The 15,079-nt window shown below is 53.1% G+C and overlaps 2 protein-coding genes across 3 annotated transcripts in view; one reads left to right on the top strand and one right to left on the bottom strand.

Annotated features, from left to right (window-relative positions):
• Positions 1-20: 20 nt before the first annotated feature.
• TRIM46 (tripartite motif containing 46) lies at positions 21-10,054 on the top strand. Of its 2 annotated transcripts, none has more exons than XM_027871277.1 (10): positions 21-88; positions 1,753-2,014; positions 2,339-2,682; positions 3,247-3,390; positions 3,554-3,649; positions 4,266-4,519; positions 4,853-4,974; positions 6,140-6,442; positions 7,974-8,271; positions 8,691-10,054. In XM_027871277.1, the coding sequence occupies exons 1-10, from the start codon at positions 26-28 to the stop codon at positions 9,082-9,084; spliced, it is 2,280 nt and encodes a 759-aa protein (XP_027727078.1). In that variant the 5' UTR covers positions 21-25; the 3' UTR covers positions 9,085-10,054. The 2 variants fall into 2 exon arrangements, with proteins under 2 accessions (XP_027727078.1, XP_027727077.1); XM_027871276.1 differs by lacking the exon at positions 21-88 and adding an exon at positions 1,154-1,317.
• A 1,944-nt stretch (positions 10,055-11,998) lies between these two features.
• The window catches only part of MUC1 (mucin 1, cell surface associated), a 4,263-nt gene continuing 1,182 nt past the window's right edge, over positions 11,999-15,079 (bottom strand). The window contains exons 3-8 of the mRNA XM_027871460.1: positions 14,654-15,079; positions 14,486-14,541; positions 14,206-14,345; positions 13,832-13,950; positions 13,581-13,730; positions 11,999-12,420 (exon numbers count right to left, since the gene is read on the bottom strand). Of these exons, the coding sequence (XP_027727261.1) occupies positions 12,352-12,420; positions 13,581-13,730; positions 13,832-13,950; positions 14,206-14,345; positions 14,486-14,541; positions 14,654-15,079 (960 nt within the window). The 3' untranslated portion in view covers positions 11,999-12,351. The remainder of the gene's footprint in view (positions 12,421-13,580; positions 13,731-13,831; positions 13,951-14,205; positions 14,346-14,485; positions 14,542-14,653) is intronic.

The following is a 15,079-nucleotide window of genomic DNA, read 5'->3' as shown; positions in this document are numbered from 1 at the left end:
GTGGGCAGTGAGCACCCAGAGAGCCATGGCTGAGGGTGAGGATATGCAGACCTTCACTTCCATCATGGATGCGCTGGTCCGCATCAGCGTGAGTTGGGGACGGAGGGGGGAAAGTGGGGAGCTGGTGGGGAGCTGGGGTGAAGTGGTCATGGGCTAGGGGCCAGGGGGCAGGAGTCAGGGGCTTGGAATTGGCGATAGCCACCGAACAGGTGGAAGGGTCTGTTGGAGCTGCGGTTGCCGGGCTGCAGCCCCGAGGCTAAGATGAGAGAATGCTGGGGTGGGAAGCTGGGGGCAGGTGTGAAGGAGGACAGGGAAGAGAAGATACGAGGGGCCACGCGGTGAAGAGGGAAGCTGTTGACCGGGGGCTTTGGGTTGGCAATGGGATAAAGCATCTAGGCGATGGGACTTGGGGAAGCTGTGAACAGCTGTTGAGGCTGGCCAGATGTCGAGGTGGGGGGAAGGGGCGGCTTAAGGCACAAGTCCGGAGGGGACTTGCCTAGGTCTTTCGGGTTTGGGGTATCTATGCAGAGGGGCTTGGCAGGTGGGATGGGGGATGTCAGAGGGGACTAGTGATGCTCTCGGGGGACTGTGTGCTTGGAGAACCGATGAGAGGGGACTAGAAGTGATTCCCCAAGGTGTAAAGCTCCCTTTCTACCTCTCCCCTGACCCCACCCCATGTCACCCCCGCTGCCCCTCACCCCTACTGTTACCCCCACCCCCGTGCGCCTCCGAACCCTGGGCTGTCATGGCAACCCCGTGCCCGGCGCTCCCAGGGGCGGTGCCAACCCGGCTCCCCCCCCCCTCCTTCCCTCCCTCCTTTGTGTCAGCTGCGCCCCTGGCTGGGATGGCTGCTAGGAGAGGGAACAAGGTGAGGTTGGAAAGGGGAACGTAAGGGAGGGGACAGCTGGGGGGCCCCAACCACTACTGAAAAAAGGAGAAGCTACTTCCGGTGGGGAAGAGGAGGGGGCGGGGCACTCGTTACCCCCAGCTCCCTTGGGGGGCAGCTAAGGATGCTGTGCTGGGGAGGGTGGGAGGCGGGGCAGAAAGCGGTATAGTGGGATGGCGACAATGGGAGGTGAATGGCATAGAGGGGCAATCGAAGCTAGCGGACGGATTGGTTCGGAGGTCTGAAAACGCTGCAGGGTCAGGGAGGATGAGGACAGGAGATGGGGCCTTTTGAAGGGATGGGAACAGGAGAGGGAGCAGCTGCTGGCGGAACGCTAGAGAGAAATGGGCCTGGATCCGTGCAGTCTAAGGGACTGTGTCCTTGAGCAAAACGTCCGTGTTTTGGCGAGGGGAATGGGGGCGTCGGGCCAGGTGAGTGGGGGGGGCGGGAAAATGCGGCCGGGTTGCTGCAGAGCTAGGAAAGGGAAGGGATGGGAATTGGGGAAAACCGTGGCACCGCCCACATGTCTCCCAATGCCGATTCAGTACTGGAGGGAAACTGAGGCAAGGAGAAGGGCAGTTTCTCAGGGTGGGGAAGGAATGTCAGATCAGTTATTAGCTTGAAACTGGGCTTGGGAGCCCAGAGGTAGGTAGTTGGATGAGAAGAGTGGGCTCTTTCCTTTCTTGCCTTTTTCTCTGGGAGACCCAGAGATCCAGCCATTCCAACCTCTTCCAAAAATCCACTCATCTAGATCTTCATTTTTATCCAAAGGGTTGAAAATGAGGCAAAAACAACCACAATAACATATATCCAGGCCCCTGACAACCCTTCCTCCCTTTCTTCCCCCTCCTCCCTCATCCCTCCAGACAAGCATGAAGAACATGGAGAGGGAACTGCTGTGCCCTGTTTGCCAGGAGATGTACAAGCAGCCACTGGTGCTTCCTTGTGCCCACAATGTGTGCCAGGCCTGTGCCAGGGAAGTGCTTGGTCAGCAGGGCTATGGGAGCCACACTGGGGATCCCAGCTCCGAACCCACCTCACCTGCCTCCACCCCTTCCACCCGAAGTCCCCGCCTTGGCCGTAGGACCCTCCCCAAAGCAGACCGCCTGGACAGGCTGCTCAAGTCAGGTGGGGATACTGAATCCAGGGGGGAAAGGTTGGGGGATGGGTGGTAATCACAGAAAACCATAGACCAGAAATTATGGGAGTGAAGGTACACGGAAAAACTAAGGGTTGCCTGCCTGGGAAATGGGGGGAAGGGGGGATAAGGTGAAGGTACCTTCTCTGAGTCTCCTTGTCTAGTGATATTTCTGTTTCTGCTGATGACAAGGCACCTGTTTAGGGAATGAATCTTTTTTTGTCCCAGCCATGGCAGCAGCTTTGGTTGAGGACTGGAAATGACACACACCACTTTTCCCTTCTCTCCATCTCCCTCCTCATGCTCTCCTTCAGGTTTTGGAACATACCCTGGCCGGAAACGGGGAGCCTTGCACCCCCAGATTGTGATGTTCCCATGCCCAGCATGCCAGGGTGATGTGGAGCTGGGTGAGCGGGGCCTGAATGGCCTCTTCCGTAACTTGACCCTAGAGCGGGTTGTGGAGCGGTACCGTCAGAGTGTGAGTGTGGGTGGTGCCATCTTGTGCCAGCTTTGTAAGCCCCCACCTCTGGAGGCAACCAAGGGCTGTACCGAATGCCGTGCCACCTTCTGCAATGAGTGCTTCAAGCTCTACCACCCCTGGGGCACTCAGAAGGCCCAGCATGAACCCACCCTGCCTACCCTCACTTTTCGCCCCAAGGTGAGCAAGCCCTGCCAGTCAGACCTGTGGGTACCTCTGCAGAGGTATAAGGAGCTGGGGGAGAGGGAGGTTCTGTATAGTATTATGTTAGCTCCAGTACAGTGCTTCCATGCTACCAGGGACCTGGATAATGTGGGCAACCAAATTTGTCAGCACCCAGAAAATCATCAGACAATCTGCAAGATGCTTAGATATTTACCTTAAAATACATGCATGTGCACACAGAGACACACAGAATTGACATCTTTGCCACTTACAAAGTATTGGTGACATACTCATTAAGGGACTGGACAAGTAATTTAGTAGTACCCAGAATAATGTCCCTTATTTTAAGGACACCTATTACTACCCAGAATAATGCTTCTAATTTTAAATGCCTCCTTGTACCTAAAAAAAAGCCCCTCTCACTGTCGTGCTGCCTAAGGCTGTTGTAATCTAGCTGTGTGGTGCAGCCCTGCCTTTCCCCCCAGGACAAGATGTTACCTCTGCCTTTGGCACCTAAACACTGGCATCCGGGAGACTAAGAAGGATTTCTTAATACCAATGCCTTGATTTTCTCTGCAGGGTCTGATGTGCCCAGACCACAAAGAAGAAGTCTCTCACTACTGCAAGACATGCCAGCGACTGGTGTGCCAGCTCTGCCGGGTTCGGCGCACCCACAGTGGGCATAAGATTACACCTGTGCTTAGTGCCTATCAGGCTCTAAAGGTGAGGAGCCTTTTTGTCCTATCTTCATTAGCCCCCTCCTCTTCCCCTCTCCCCACCCCACCACATAATCACCCTGTGCCACACTGATCTGATCTTTCTCACCACCAGAGCAAAAACTCCTCCTGTGCCCGGGCATAATGCCCACTTCTCTCTTCCTTCTCAGGAGAAACTGACAAAGAGCCTGACATATATTTTGGGAAATCAGGACACTGTACAAACCCAGATCTGTGAGCTGGAGGAGACAGTGAGGCACACAGAGGTGAGGGAGGGCACAGGGGCAGGCATGATGCCAGGGCAGGGTGGGTAGGGCTGGCTAAAATGTCAGAGAGCTCTGAGAGTTCTGAAAGAAGGTAACTTTGGGGTGCCTTGGAATTGTCTAAGGTGATAAGTAAACAAAGGTTGTTGGTGTACTTGGGTGCTTCTGGCAAGGCTGACATGGACTCTAGTGAGTGCAAAGGTGCAAATAGTGACAGGCAGTTTAGGGAGAACCCCAAAGGGAAGTAGCATAAATACCCCAAGGCTTAACATTCAGCTCCAAAAGGTTGGCACAGATGCCCAGGAAGTTGGCATAGCTATCGGTTAGCTGTAGCATTGATGCTCTCTGCCAAATTGTTTGGTTTGGATGCCCAGGGGAACGGGCAGTGATGCAGGCATCCAGCAAGGCTGACACAAATACAAAGTGTTTGGCATGAGTGAACAAGGGTCCACCACTGGGGTCATGAGTCTTGTCCTTTTACCTCTGAAGGTAGAGATAGTATTAGTGCAGGCACTTAGGGGAATAACAATGATGTTGGGCACCCAGAAAGTTGGTAAAGGGGCCAGTGGCAGAAAGATGGAGAATCATGTTCCTTGTGCCCTTTTCTTCCCTTGGGCAGGTGAGTGGTCAGCAAGCAAAGGAGGAAGTGGCTCAGCTGGTGCGGGGGCTGGGTGCAGTGCTGGAGGAGAAGCGGGCAACACTGCTGCAGGCCATTGATGAATGCCAGCAGGAACGGCTAGCTCGGCTGGGGGCCCAGCTCCAGGAGCACCGGAGCCTGTTGGATGGCTCAGGACTAGTGGGCTATGCTCAAGAGGTCCTCAAAGAGACTGACCAGCCTTGTTTTGTACAGGCTGCCAAGCAGCTACACCACAGGTACCCACTGGGCACCGCACTGGGAAGCCCTTCCCCAGAAAAGGGTAGGGCTGAGAACGAGGTAGCAGAGCGGAGGGAATGGGAAAGGAGAAAGAAGGAAGAAATGCTCATGTGTAGACAAGTGACAGAGCTGATGCCCGTGTTAATGCCAGAGGGTGGTGCTTTGAGCACCCAGGGATTATTTGGACCCTCCGAGGAATGTTATAAAGCAGGACTGAGGCCCAAGCGGTGGGGTGGGCTCCCAAATCCGAGATCCCAGGGAGCCAGTTCCCGTGCCAGGGTGAAGGATAAGTGATGTCTCTGCTGACCACCCTCACCTACCTATTCCTCTAGGATCGCCCGGGCAACAGAGGCCCTTCAGAACTTCCGACCAGCTACCAGCTCCTCTTTCCGCCATTGTCAGCTGGATGTGGGGCGCGAGATGAAGCTGCTGACTGAGCTCAGCTTCCTAAGAGGTAATGAGGTGGCCAGACCCTGTCCCCTCTCCCATCTCCCCCACCTTCTCCTCCCTCTTCCTGGCAGCGGGCCCGGGGGGCAGTGTCCACTTCAGAGAGCTTCCTCCCTGCCCTGCCCTCAGCCTCCCCAGCGCCCAGCCCTTGCTCAGCCCCCGACCCTGGCTCCATTGAGCTCCGCTCAGCGCTGCTTCTCCCTCTCTTTGTTTATAGGCTGTGGCCACGGCAGAGTCTGCTCCGGAGCACCCCAGGCAAGTCACTGGCCCCTGCCCCGGGGGCCCTGCCCCCCCGCTGGGCCCTCTCTCCTACCCTGCCCTGCCCTGCCCCCTCAAAGAGCTCTCCTCACTTCCCCACCTGTCTGGTTTTCCTAGCATGGCCTTTTGGTCATCCCTCTTGATTCTGACCATTTGACTTTCCTTCACTCTCCTCTGCTCTTGCCCCTTGTCCTTTCCCTTTCACTCACTCACCTTTGTCCTCCCAACCTTCTCCCACGATTTTCACTCTCCCGTCTCGAGGCCTCCTTCCTTTCTCTGCTTCTGCTCCCTGCCCTCTCCCTCCCACCATCTTTTTGCTTCCCATCCTTATTCCCCTATTGGTTTGTGTCCTAGGGACCTGTGTCCTTTCTCCCTTCTTCCTCTGTTTCTTGTCTTCTTTCTTTCTCCTCCCTCCCACACCCCACTCATCACTTAGAGTTGAAAAGGACCTTAGAGGTCAAGTTTATAGGTTCATAGGACCGCCCTCATTTTACCGATGAGGAATTCAAAGCCCATTAAGGTCAAAGTGACTTGCCCAAGGTTATCCAGCTAGTTAGCAGCAAATCTGGGAAGAGCACCCAGGCTGCCCCTGACTCCCAGGCTAGTTAGGGTCCTCTCTGCTATATTGTGCTTCCTCTATCCCCTTTTACCTTCCACTTGTCTATCTTTCCCTGTCCTTTTGCTCTTCCTACCTATATTTTGTATCCCTCTCTACTCCCATCTCCCAGATGCCTGCTCCCTGCTTGTCCCAGCCTGGGTACCAGTGGTTTCCATTTTCCAGCTTCCTTCCTCAGGCCTCCCCAACCCCTCACTTCCACTCACCCTCCGGGCTCCCGCTGCCCGCCCTCTCCTTCCCCTTTACCCCATCCCATCACAAGCCCTTGTGTGTCCTGACCTGCTATCTCTCCTTGCAGTGCCTGAGGCTCCTGTCATCGACACCCAACGCACCTTTGCCTACGACCAGATTTTCCTCTGCTGGCGGCTGCCCCCACACTCCCCACCTGCTTGGCACTACACTGTGGAATTCCGGCGCACAGATGTCCCTAATCCCCCAGGCCCCACCCGCTGGCAGCGGCGAGAAGAGGTGAGAGGGACCAGTGCTCTGCTGGAGAACCCCGACCCAGGCTCAGTCTATGTGCTTCGAGTCAGAGGCTGCAATAAGGCGGGCTATGGAGAATACAGTGAGGATGTCCACCTGCACACACCCCCTGCGCCAGGTGAGTTGCTGGGCAAGGGCTGAGAACCGGGCTAGATATGGACACCAGGAGAGCAAGTGCTTCGGGAGTGTAGGGTAAACCCTGGCAGGGAGGAATGCCACATAGTCACCAGGTACCTAAGTAACAACACTAGATAGTTTGGTCTCTACAAAGAGCTTTGGACTTGGAGATAGAAGAAAACTAGGTTTTAATCCTTCCTCTGACACTTAACTAGCTGTGTAACCTTGGGCAAATCACTTAACCTCTCTGTGCTTCAGTTTCCTCATCTGTTAAATGCTGTACCCTGCCTATCTCACATAGTCATGAGGAAACTGTTTTGCAAACCTTAAAGTATTCTGTAAGTGTGAGTTATTTTTACAGGAAGCAATAAATAGTCAGCCATTGGGTGGGCAAGCTAGACTACTGGAGTTCCAGTCCTAAATCTGCCATTTCAATTGAAGGGCCATGAGCAAGCCACTGAAACTATCTGAATCTCAGTTTTCCCATCTGCAAATTGGGAACAATAATAACAGTGAAGTTGTGGTGGAAAGAGAGCCAGCCTCAGGCTCAGGAAGAGCTAGGCCCCAGTTTTATTCCTGATGACTAGTGGCCATGCGATCCCAGGTAATTCACCACTCAGTGCTCTGAGAAACTCTCGGACTATATGGGTCTAACCTGGGTTGGTAGGTGTTCTTATACTAGTGAAATTACAGATCTGGACACCTCACCCCAAGTGATCACCAATAAACCCAACAAATTCCTATCTTACCATATGCCACCCAATCTATACTACCATGTTGTTATAAGGTTTAAACTAGATAAGGGCTGTGAAAGGACTCTGTAAATCTTAGAGGGCTGTTTAAAACTAAGGCATTAGGGAATGGGCTTGTGGGGATTGGCATAAAGGAAAGAAATTGGAGGTAGAAATGAATGAGGAACTAAGGGATGGACACAGGGACTCTAGCCATGGAGGAATATGTGCAATGGAACAGAGAGAGAGGATACCAATTATTGGGCTCAAAGAGTATATCCATTATGAGAGGCAGCAGAGGTGGGGTTGGGGCCTGGGGCTCAGGGGTGGGGGGATGACTTTTGTACTTTTCCATATAATTCTTCCTGGGGTCCCACACCCATCCTTTGCCTTCTACCTTCATACCCACTCCCCATTCCTATTTCTCCTCATGGCCCACTGTCTGTCCTAGAAATTCATTCAACTGCCCCTTAAACCTCCAGGTTTCCTCTCCCTTCCTACCCTGCTTGAGCATCCCACCCAAATCATGCAGCTCAGGCATTGTGCCCAGTAGAACCTTGCCTGCTACTCCATTATGGTCCCTTCCCTCCTCCACTCCCAGCAGTCTGGCTTGAAATGAGGAGACATCCAGGGGACATTCTCCCAGAGGACACTCCTCCTCCTGCTCCCCCCGAATTTGGACTGCTGCCTTGCTAAAACCTTGTACTCCCTGGGCGCTGACGATTCCCTGAGTCCCCTCCTTGTGCTTTCCTCCTGCTTTCCCCTCCTCCTGTTCTTCCGATCTTGCCCACTCTCCCCCAGTTCTGCACTTCTTCCTGGATGGGCGCTGGGGTTCTAGCAGAGAGCGGCTGGCCATCAGCAAGGACCAGCGGGCAGTGCGCAGCATACCAGGGGTGCCTCTGCTCCTGGCAGCTGAGCGACTGCTGACAGGCTGTCATCTGAGCGTGGACATCGTCCTGGGTGATGTGGCTGTGACCCAGGGCCGCAGCTACTGGGCCTGTGCTGTGGATCCGGCCTCCTACCTGGTCAAAGTGGGTGTTGGACTAGAAAGCAAACTGCAGGAGAATTTCCAGGGTGCCCCGGACGTGGTCAGCCCCAGGTCAGGCCACAAAAGGGGATGGGAGTGGGGGTGGGTGGGAGGGAGCACAGGGGCCCAGAAGGGCTAGAGAGGAGCTGACAAGGGGACTGAGCAGTTTGGCACCACAGGAATGTAGAAACCCAGGCCTTGGGGGTGGTGACAGGGTACAAGGCTGAGGCAACAGGCTAAGGAATGTCGGGAATGGGACAAGTATAAAGGGAAGGGGGCCTGGGCTCAAATCTTGGCTCCACTGGGAGAAGTTTCTTCAACTGTAAAATGAGGGACTTGGGCTAGATGCTTTCTAAGGCCCCTTCCAGTTATAAATCCTATGATCCTTTGGGGGGGGAGGGGAGACAGGAAAGAGGAGAACATAGGAGGAGATAATGGGGATGGAAAGGGGAGGAGCATGGTCCATCCCTTTGCTTTGGATCCTTCTCCAGGTACGATCCAGACAGTGGGCATGATAGTGGAGCAGAAGATGCCACTGTGGAGGCATCTCCACCTTTCGCCTTCCTGACCATTGGCATGGGCAAGATCCTGCTGGGAGCCGGTGGTAGTGGGGGGGCGGGACTGACAGGGCGAGATGGGCCTGGGGCTGGCTGCACAGTTCCCCTGCCTCCCCGCCTGGGCATCTGTCTGGACTACGAGAGGGGCCGGGTCTCCTTCCTTGATGCCGTGTCTTTCCGTGGGCTGCTGGAGTGCCCGCTGGACTGTTCAGGGCCGGTATGTCCAGCCTTTTGCTTTATTGGGGGTGGCGCGGTCCAACTGCAGGAGCCGGTGGGTATCAAGCCCGAGAGGAAGGTGACAATTGGGGGCTTCTCCAAGCTGGATTGAGCACCACAGACATGGTGGGGGCTGTGGGTCCTGTTCTTCTGTATTTTCTCTAAGCCGCTCCATGAGCCCTAAGCCCTGGCCAAGGCTCCCACAGAGCTAGGCATCTCCCCTGGCCCCCTTTCCTTAGGATCTTTTCTTCCACATCTCCTCTTAGTTTACCCTTGTCCCTTGACCGATCTCTGCCAGTTCCTCCCTGGTACTGCCCCCTGTAACCCTTCCATCTAGGGCTTCATCTTGATCCCTCTGCTTTCCCTGGGATGGGTATGTCCTCTTTCATTCCTAGGCACTGGGGCTGCCCTCTACTTTTTTCCAGTTATCTCCTGGCCTAGACATAGGATCTTTTGAGTTTACACATCCCAGGAAAAACTCACATTTTCTTGTCCATCCTGCCTGGGCATCTTACTCAAGTCACCCAGAATGGGCACTGTGCGTACTATATCCTCCTCTCACTGCTATACCCTGATTTTCTCAGTCTGGCTTATAGTAAGGGGTATAGGTCTAGGGGAAACTTCCCAATGAAGACTACCCACCCACCCCCAATCTCTCACTGATGCCCTGCTAACTTCTCTACCCCATGGACACTGTCCTCCCCACCATAAACTTGAGGTTGGTAAGACCTTCTCTAGCCTGGCAGGGCCCAGGTACTCTATCCCAGGGGGCCACAGGTAGGTGCCCACTGGGAGAGAGGAGCTGGGGCCCCTTTCTGTCATGCTTGTTTTATTGGGGCTATCCCAGTCTCCCCAGCTGCATGTCCTCTTCTCTCCTTTCCCTCTGCATGTTTTGTCCTCCCCATTCCCCAATGCCAGTGTGCCAAGTCTTCCCAGGGGCCCTGGTGGGCAGGGCCCAGTACCCCATGGCAGACTAGGCTGGGCAACATCTTTCATGCCCATCCTTTGCTCCCTGTGGATGGGCAATGCTCTGGTCTTTTCCATCGGCTGTTATTTTCACAGTTTCTAACAATAAAGGGTGATGCCAGACACAACCCAGGCTTAGCCATTCCTTTTAAAACTCCATTCCCATAGTTCATAGTGATGAAAATAAGGACTTTCATGTCAGAGTCATGGGAAGCTGGATGACCACTGGGCCTAGTGCCCAAAGGAAGGGTTTTCACTCTACTAGATTTCCCTAAGGTGAGGAGAGGAGACCTGTCTACAATATCTTGATACTCAGAAGCTATGGGAGTGACAAACTCACACAGTACCTATACCCATATAACTATCACCCATATACATTTACAGGTACACACACCATGTGTGTACACAACGAGGACATGTAAGGGTACCTGTGCTCATCCACACTCAATACATATATACACAATGCAAACTCAGCATACATCACACACAGCGCGTTCAAATGCAAACCCATCCAATCCTTACATATTCACCCATACAAATAGAGCCATGCAACAGATAAGCCACCAGAGGGTGCCATCACTCAAAATGGAGACATCTCTGGGATGGGATACCAGCAGAGGCCACACTACTCCAGCTGCAGGGCATCCGGGACTGGACAGGGAGTGGCATTCAAGCCTTATCCGCCCATCAGTTGGGTGATATAGCTAAGGAGGCAGAGGCAGGGGGTGGTCCATCAACCAAGATGGCATTAATGCACAGGAACCACTACTCTATTCCAGGGTAGTTGAGACAGAGAGAGGGAGGAAAAGGATGGACCCCAAACCACCACAAATGGAGGGGGGGAGGAAGAAGTCCCTGACTAGGCAAGGAGGGACTAATGAGGGAACTGGTACCATGCCAGCGCCCGGATCTAACACAGCCCCTTTTATCAAAGCTCTGTTGACTCTGTTACTGTTATCACTGCTCTGGGATTTACTTAACACCAAGCCAGCTAAGAATAGAGCTGCCCCTGGCACTGTGCCAGGGGGGAAGCAGGGAACCAACGGCTGCGCCTGCCTTGGTGTGAGAAGAAACCCCCATATGGGCTGAGCCAACAAGACCAAATACATCTGGGGCTGAGGGGAGGGGAGGAAGAGGTGAAGGGAGGTGGTTAGGCAAGGTTGCTCCTTCTGACACAGAGCTTGGCTCTCAGTTTCGTTTACTCCTTCCTTCTGGGAATCATCAAAAATGGGGTGAGAGGCAAGACTTCTGACACCACCAGGTAGTCTTAGATATTATTGCCAATCTTATAAAGCACCCCACTCGCCCAGCTGTTGACATCTCCCCACCCCCAGCCAAAGCTAATCAGTCCCCTTAGAATATAGAACACAGAAAGTTAGACTTGAAATGGACCTTAAGAGATTGTCTAGCCCAACTTGCTTATTTTATAGATGAAGTAACTAATGCACAAGGGAGGGGGTCAGTGACTCAGGTCAAACAGCTAATCTAGGGCAGATCAAGGAGCCACCCACCTCATGGACTCATGTCCTTTGCTAATACACTCAACCACACCAAACATCTCTTTTTCCCCACTCCAAAGCCCCTGACTCCCTCGCCACAACACATCCTCCATATTCAATCCCTTCCTATGGTGTCTTTAGCTTTCACCTCTAAGTTCCTTATTGACCTTCAAGTAAGTCACCTCTGGCTTGTATCCCCCCCCAACCCAAGACATTTGTTTCCCTCCTAATACTGCCCCCAAATTCCCCTCCAGGATCCAGCTCCCTCCCCTCGAACACTCCTACTCACTGTCAGTGGGTAGGACAAATCTTTTAAATGTTCGTACCTTCACTTTCTTCATCTGTAAAGTGGGGATGGAGCTAGATGATCTAGTTTCCAGATTGCCCCTTCTCCAGAGACATCAGCATGCTTACCTTGGTCCTTAACCTCCCACTATTCAAGCCTTCTCCCCTCCCTTTCCAACTCTTCCCCCCAAAGCAGTACTACCCTAAGCCCACTGGGAACTTTGAGGCTTAAGGGTAGTTAGAGAGTGGGTTAGGTCAGAGGAAGGAAGGATGTTCTGTGTTTGTGGGGGTCATCAATTTTATTGAGTCACATACAGATTCCTCTTCCCCCACCCCTAACACACCTTGGTTTCATCATCCGCCAGAAGGCATCACTGTCCCTCAGGACAGGGCATGAGGGTGGGATAGCAGAACATAGTCTCCTACAACTTCATCTGGAGATGGATTGGGGGGGCGGGGGAGGGAGTGGAGGGCTGTATCTAAGGAGCCTTCAGAGAAAGGACCTTTGGGACGCTACCCACTCAGGGCTCCTTGCTTTCCCTTCCAGGAGAGGGAGGGGTGGAGACCAAGAAATGAGGGAAGTGCCCCTGGCAGTGCTTGGCCCTGAGCACAGAGCTGGCACCGTCCCTCTACAGGTTAGCAGAAGTGGCCACCGGGTTCACATAAGAGAGGCTGTTACCACCATTTCCTGGAGAGATCTGGGAAGGGGGAGGAATATGGGTGTTTTAAAATTTTTAGGGGGCACAGAGAAGAGGTGTTGGGGAAGGACATAATGCCCCCTGGATCCCCCTTGGTGGTGAAGTTCTGGGATGAGGGCAGTAGGGTCCCCTCCCCACTTCCCTACAGGGTTAACACAGAAGAAGCACCTGCCCGGGGCCCAGCAACAACCCCATGCGACTGTAAACAGTGTCTTTCCCTCCCCCTTTCCTCTGATCAGCCCCTTCCTTAGCTCCTAGCCTTAGTTTTCCCACCCCCACCTTCTTATCTCTAGCTCCCTTAATTCTCTCCACCCCAAAGAGGGGGACAGGACAAAGAGCTGGAAGTCAGGGAGTGGGGCACATAACTAGGAGGGGAGAAGGAAAGATTCTCCCTTCCCCCACCAAAAGTTTTAGCCCAAGGTAGAGAGAGTGGTAATTATTTACCCAGTGGCTGGAGCCCAATGGAGGGAAGGGAAGGGGGGGGGAATGGGGAAAATCTGCCTCTGGGCCTTCTGGGAATTGCCCTCCACACCTCCATCTAACCCCTCTCTGGTTTTACTGCCTTTCCGCCAAAAACAAACTAAAAAATAAAAATAAAAATAAAAACAAAATGTTTGCCCCTGTCCCCTAAGAATTTGCCAATTCACTATTCCCAGTACCATCCCAGTAGCCCTAGAGGGACTCGTACCTTCCCCCCAGGCACCAGGCACCACCCACTCTGCCCTCTAGGCACCCAGGCAGTTGCTTATATTGGCGCCAATTCTACTGAGCTGTGAAAGTGCTGGTGCAGGCACCATGGGCACTCAGTGTCCCTGGCACCATCCCGAGGGAATGAAGGGGAATGGGGGTGGTCACTGGCTCCCTGAATTCTCTTCCTCCATGCTTCCTGTACCATCTACCCCCAGGCCACCTAGGCCCCTTTTCAGTTCCTCAGCACCACCCTTCCAGCACTCTGTACCCATCAGTGTCTGTGCTCCTGTGTCCTACACAGTGTCCACTCCTCTACATATCTCTTTGAAACCCTTCAGATCCTTTCAGTACATTATGATGTCTGTGCTCTTCCGTGCCCACTCTACACTGAATATTTCCGGTGTCCCTTTTATCCTTTCTTAGGTCCCAGCCACACTTGCCTTCCCAGTGCCCACTAGGCATAGCCTCACCTCTTCATAGGGGCTGCGCTTCGTGTTGCTTGGGGGCACATATCGTCCATGGGTATGATAAGGGGGATACTCATTCATGGGATGGTAAGAATCTTGGGATGGGAAGATGTCCAACTGTCCACAATGTTTCCGACGGAACTGAGATAGCCCCTGGGAGTGGTGGAGATGAAGGCAAAGGGGCACAATGGGTAATAGTTAGGAAATCAAGATGGGGGGAAGACCCAAATATCTGGGCTGGGCAAAGCACTTACCAGGGCAGCAAGGTGGAAAATTGCCAAAGCGAGCAGGATACAGACTATCACAAGCAAAGCAATGGCATAGCCGGGCACAGCAGAATCAGTAGATGAGGCTTTAGAATTCCACTCACGGACTAGAAGAGAGAGGAATCTCCCAGGATGCCTTGTCCCAATCTTCTTTAAGACCCCTGCTCCCCTCCCACAAACGGGGAATGTGTGCCTGGGAGACTGTGTACTTAGGTCCAAGGAAACCCATGAGTGTGGGTTAAAAAAATCTGGAAATATGGACTCCTGGCTCTGGGGCAGACTTTCTGAGGGAATGCTCCAAATTCCCAGAGAGTGCCTGAGTATGACCCTGGCAGAGGGGTGGAGGGGTGGCGGGACCTTACCAGTTATATCCGATGGTGAAATATGCAGGTTGTACATGGAACTTTCTTTTGCATTTTCAGCAAACAGATTCTGTACTTCACTGGTTGTGATGCTGCCCTCTCGGAAGACCAAGATACAGTCTGTAATCACAGAGCCCTTTCTGGGCACAGGGAGATTGGCACCTAAGTCCTGTAGGTTCCAGCTCCTGGTTCAGAATACTTTTCCCTCCTCCTGGAATTGGTACTCTTTCCCATATCCAAGCTGGTGACCCCCCCCCCAATACCACCTGCAGATTGGTACCTGAATTGGAGCAGGTAAAAAGTCACAAATGCATTGTTTTTGTAGGTCTGCTGCAACTGGGGAAAGAGAGGAAGGAAGAAGTATAACCAGAATGCCAGAGGAATAAATGACCATTTGGGGGTTAGGGGAACAGTCTTCCCAACCTATAGGGGAGAGGATGGTACTTACCAGATCATTAACAGAATTCTTCAAGTCTTGATAGTAGGAAGAACTGGGATTTTCCAGGGAAGAGTTAAAATTCTTGTTGAGGATGTGGAATGAGAGGAAAAACATGGCACTCTCATAAATGACAACTGGGAGTTGAGAAGTACTTTGGCTGATAGTAATGGGTTGTGATATGGAGCTGTGGTAATTGTTGGGTGTGGGGGTGGGTTTTTGGTGAAAGGTTGAAGAAATACTTTTGGGGTAACCAGTTGTTGCTATAGTGGTTCCAGTGTTTTTTGTAGCTGTGGTTCTGTGGTGACTAGTGGGTGTAGTGGAGGTGTGATGGTCAGTGGGTGCAGATGTGGTACTGTGATGACTAAGGGGTGCAGTAGAGGTGTGATGGTCAGTGGGTGCTGATGTGGTGCTGTGGTGACTAAGGGGTGTAGTGGA

The sequence above is a fragment of the Vombatus ursinus genome, unplaced genomic scaffold (assembly GCF_900497805.2).
Source record: "Vombatus ursinus unplaced genomic scaffold, bare-nosed wombat genome assembly UNPS02014798.1, whole genome shotgun sequence".
NCBI lineage: Eukaryota > Metazoa > Chordata > Mammalia > Diprotodontia > Vombatidae > Vombatus > Vombatus ursinus.
Note: the sequence above shows the minus strand (reverse complement) of the source record. Positions and strands in the feature narration are given on the sequence as shown.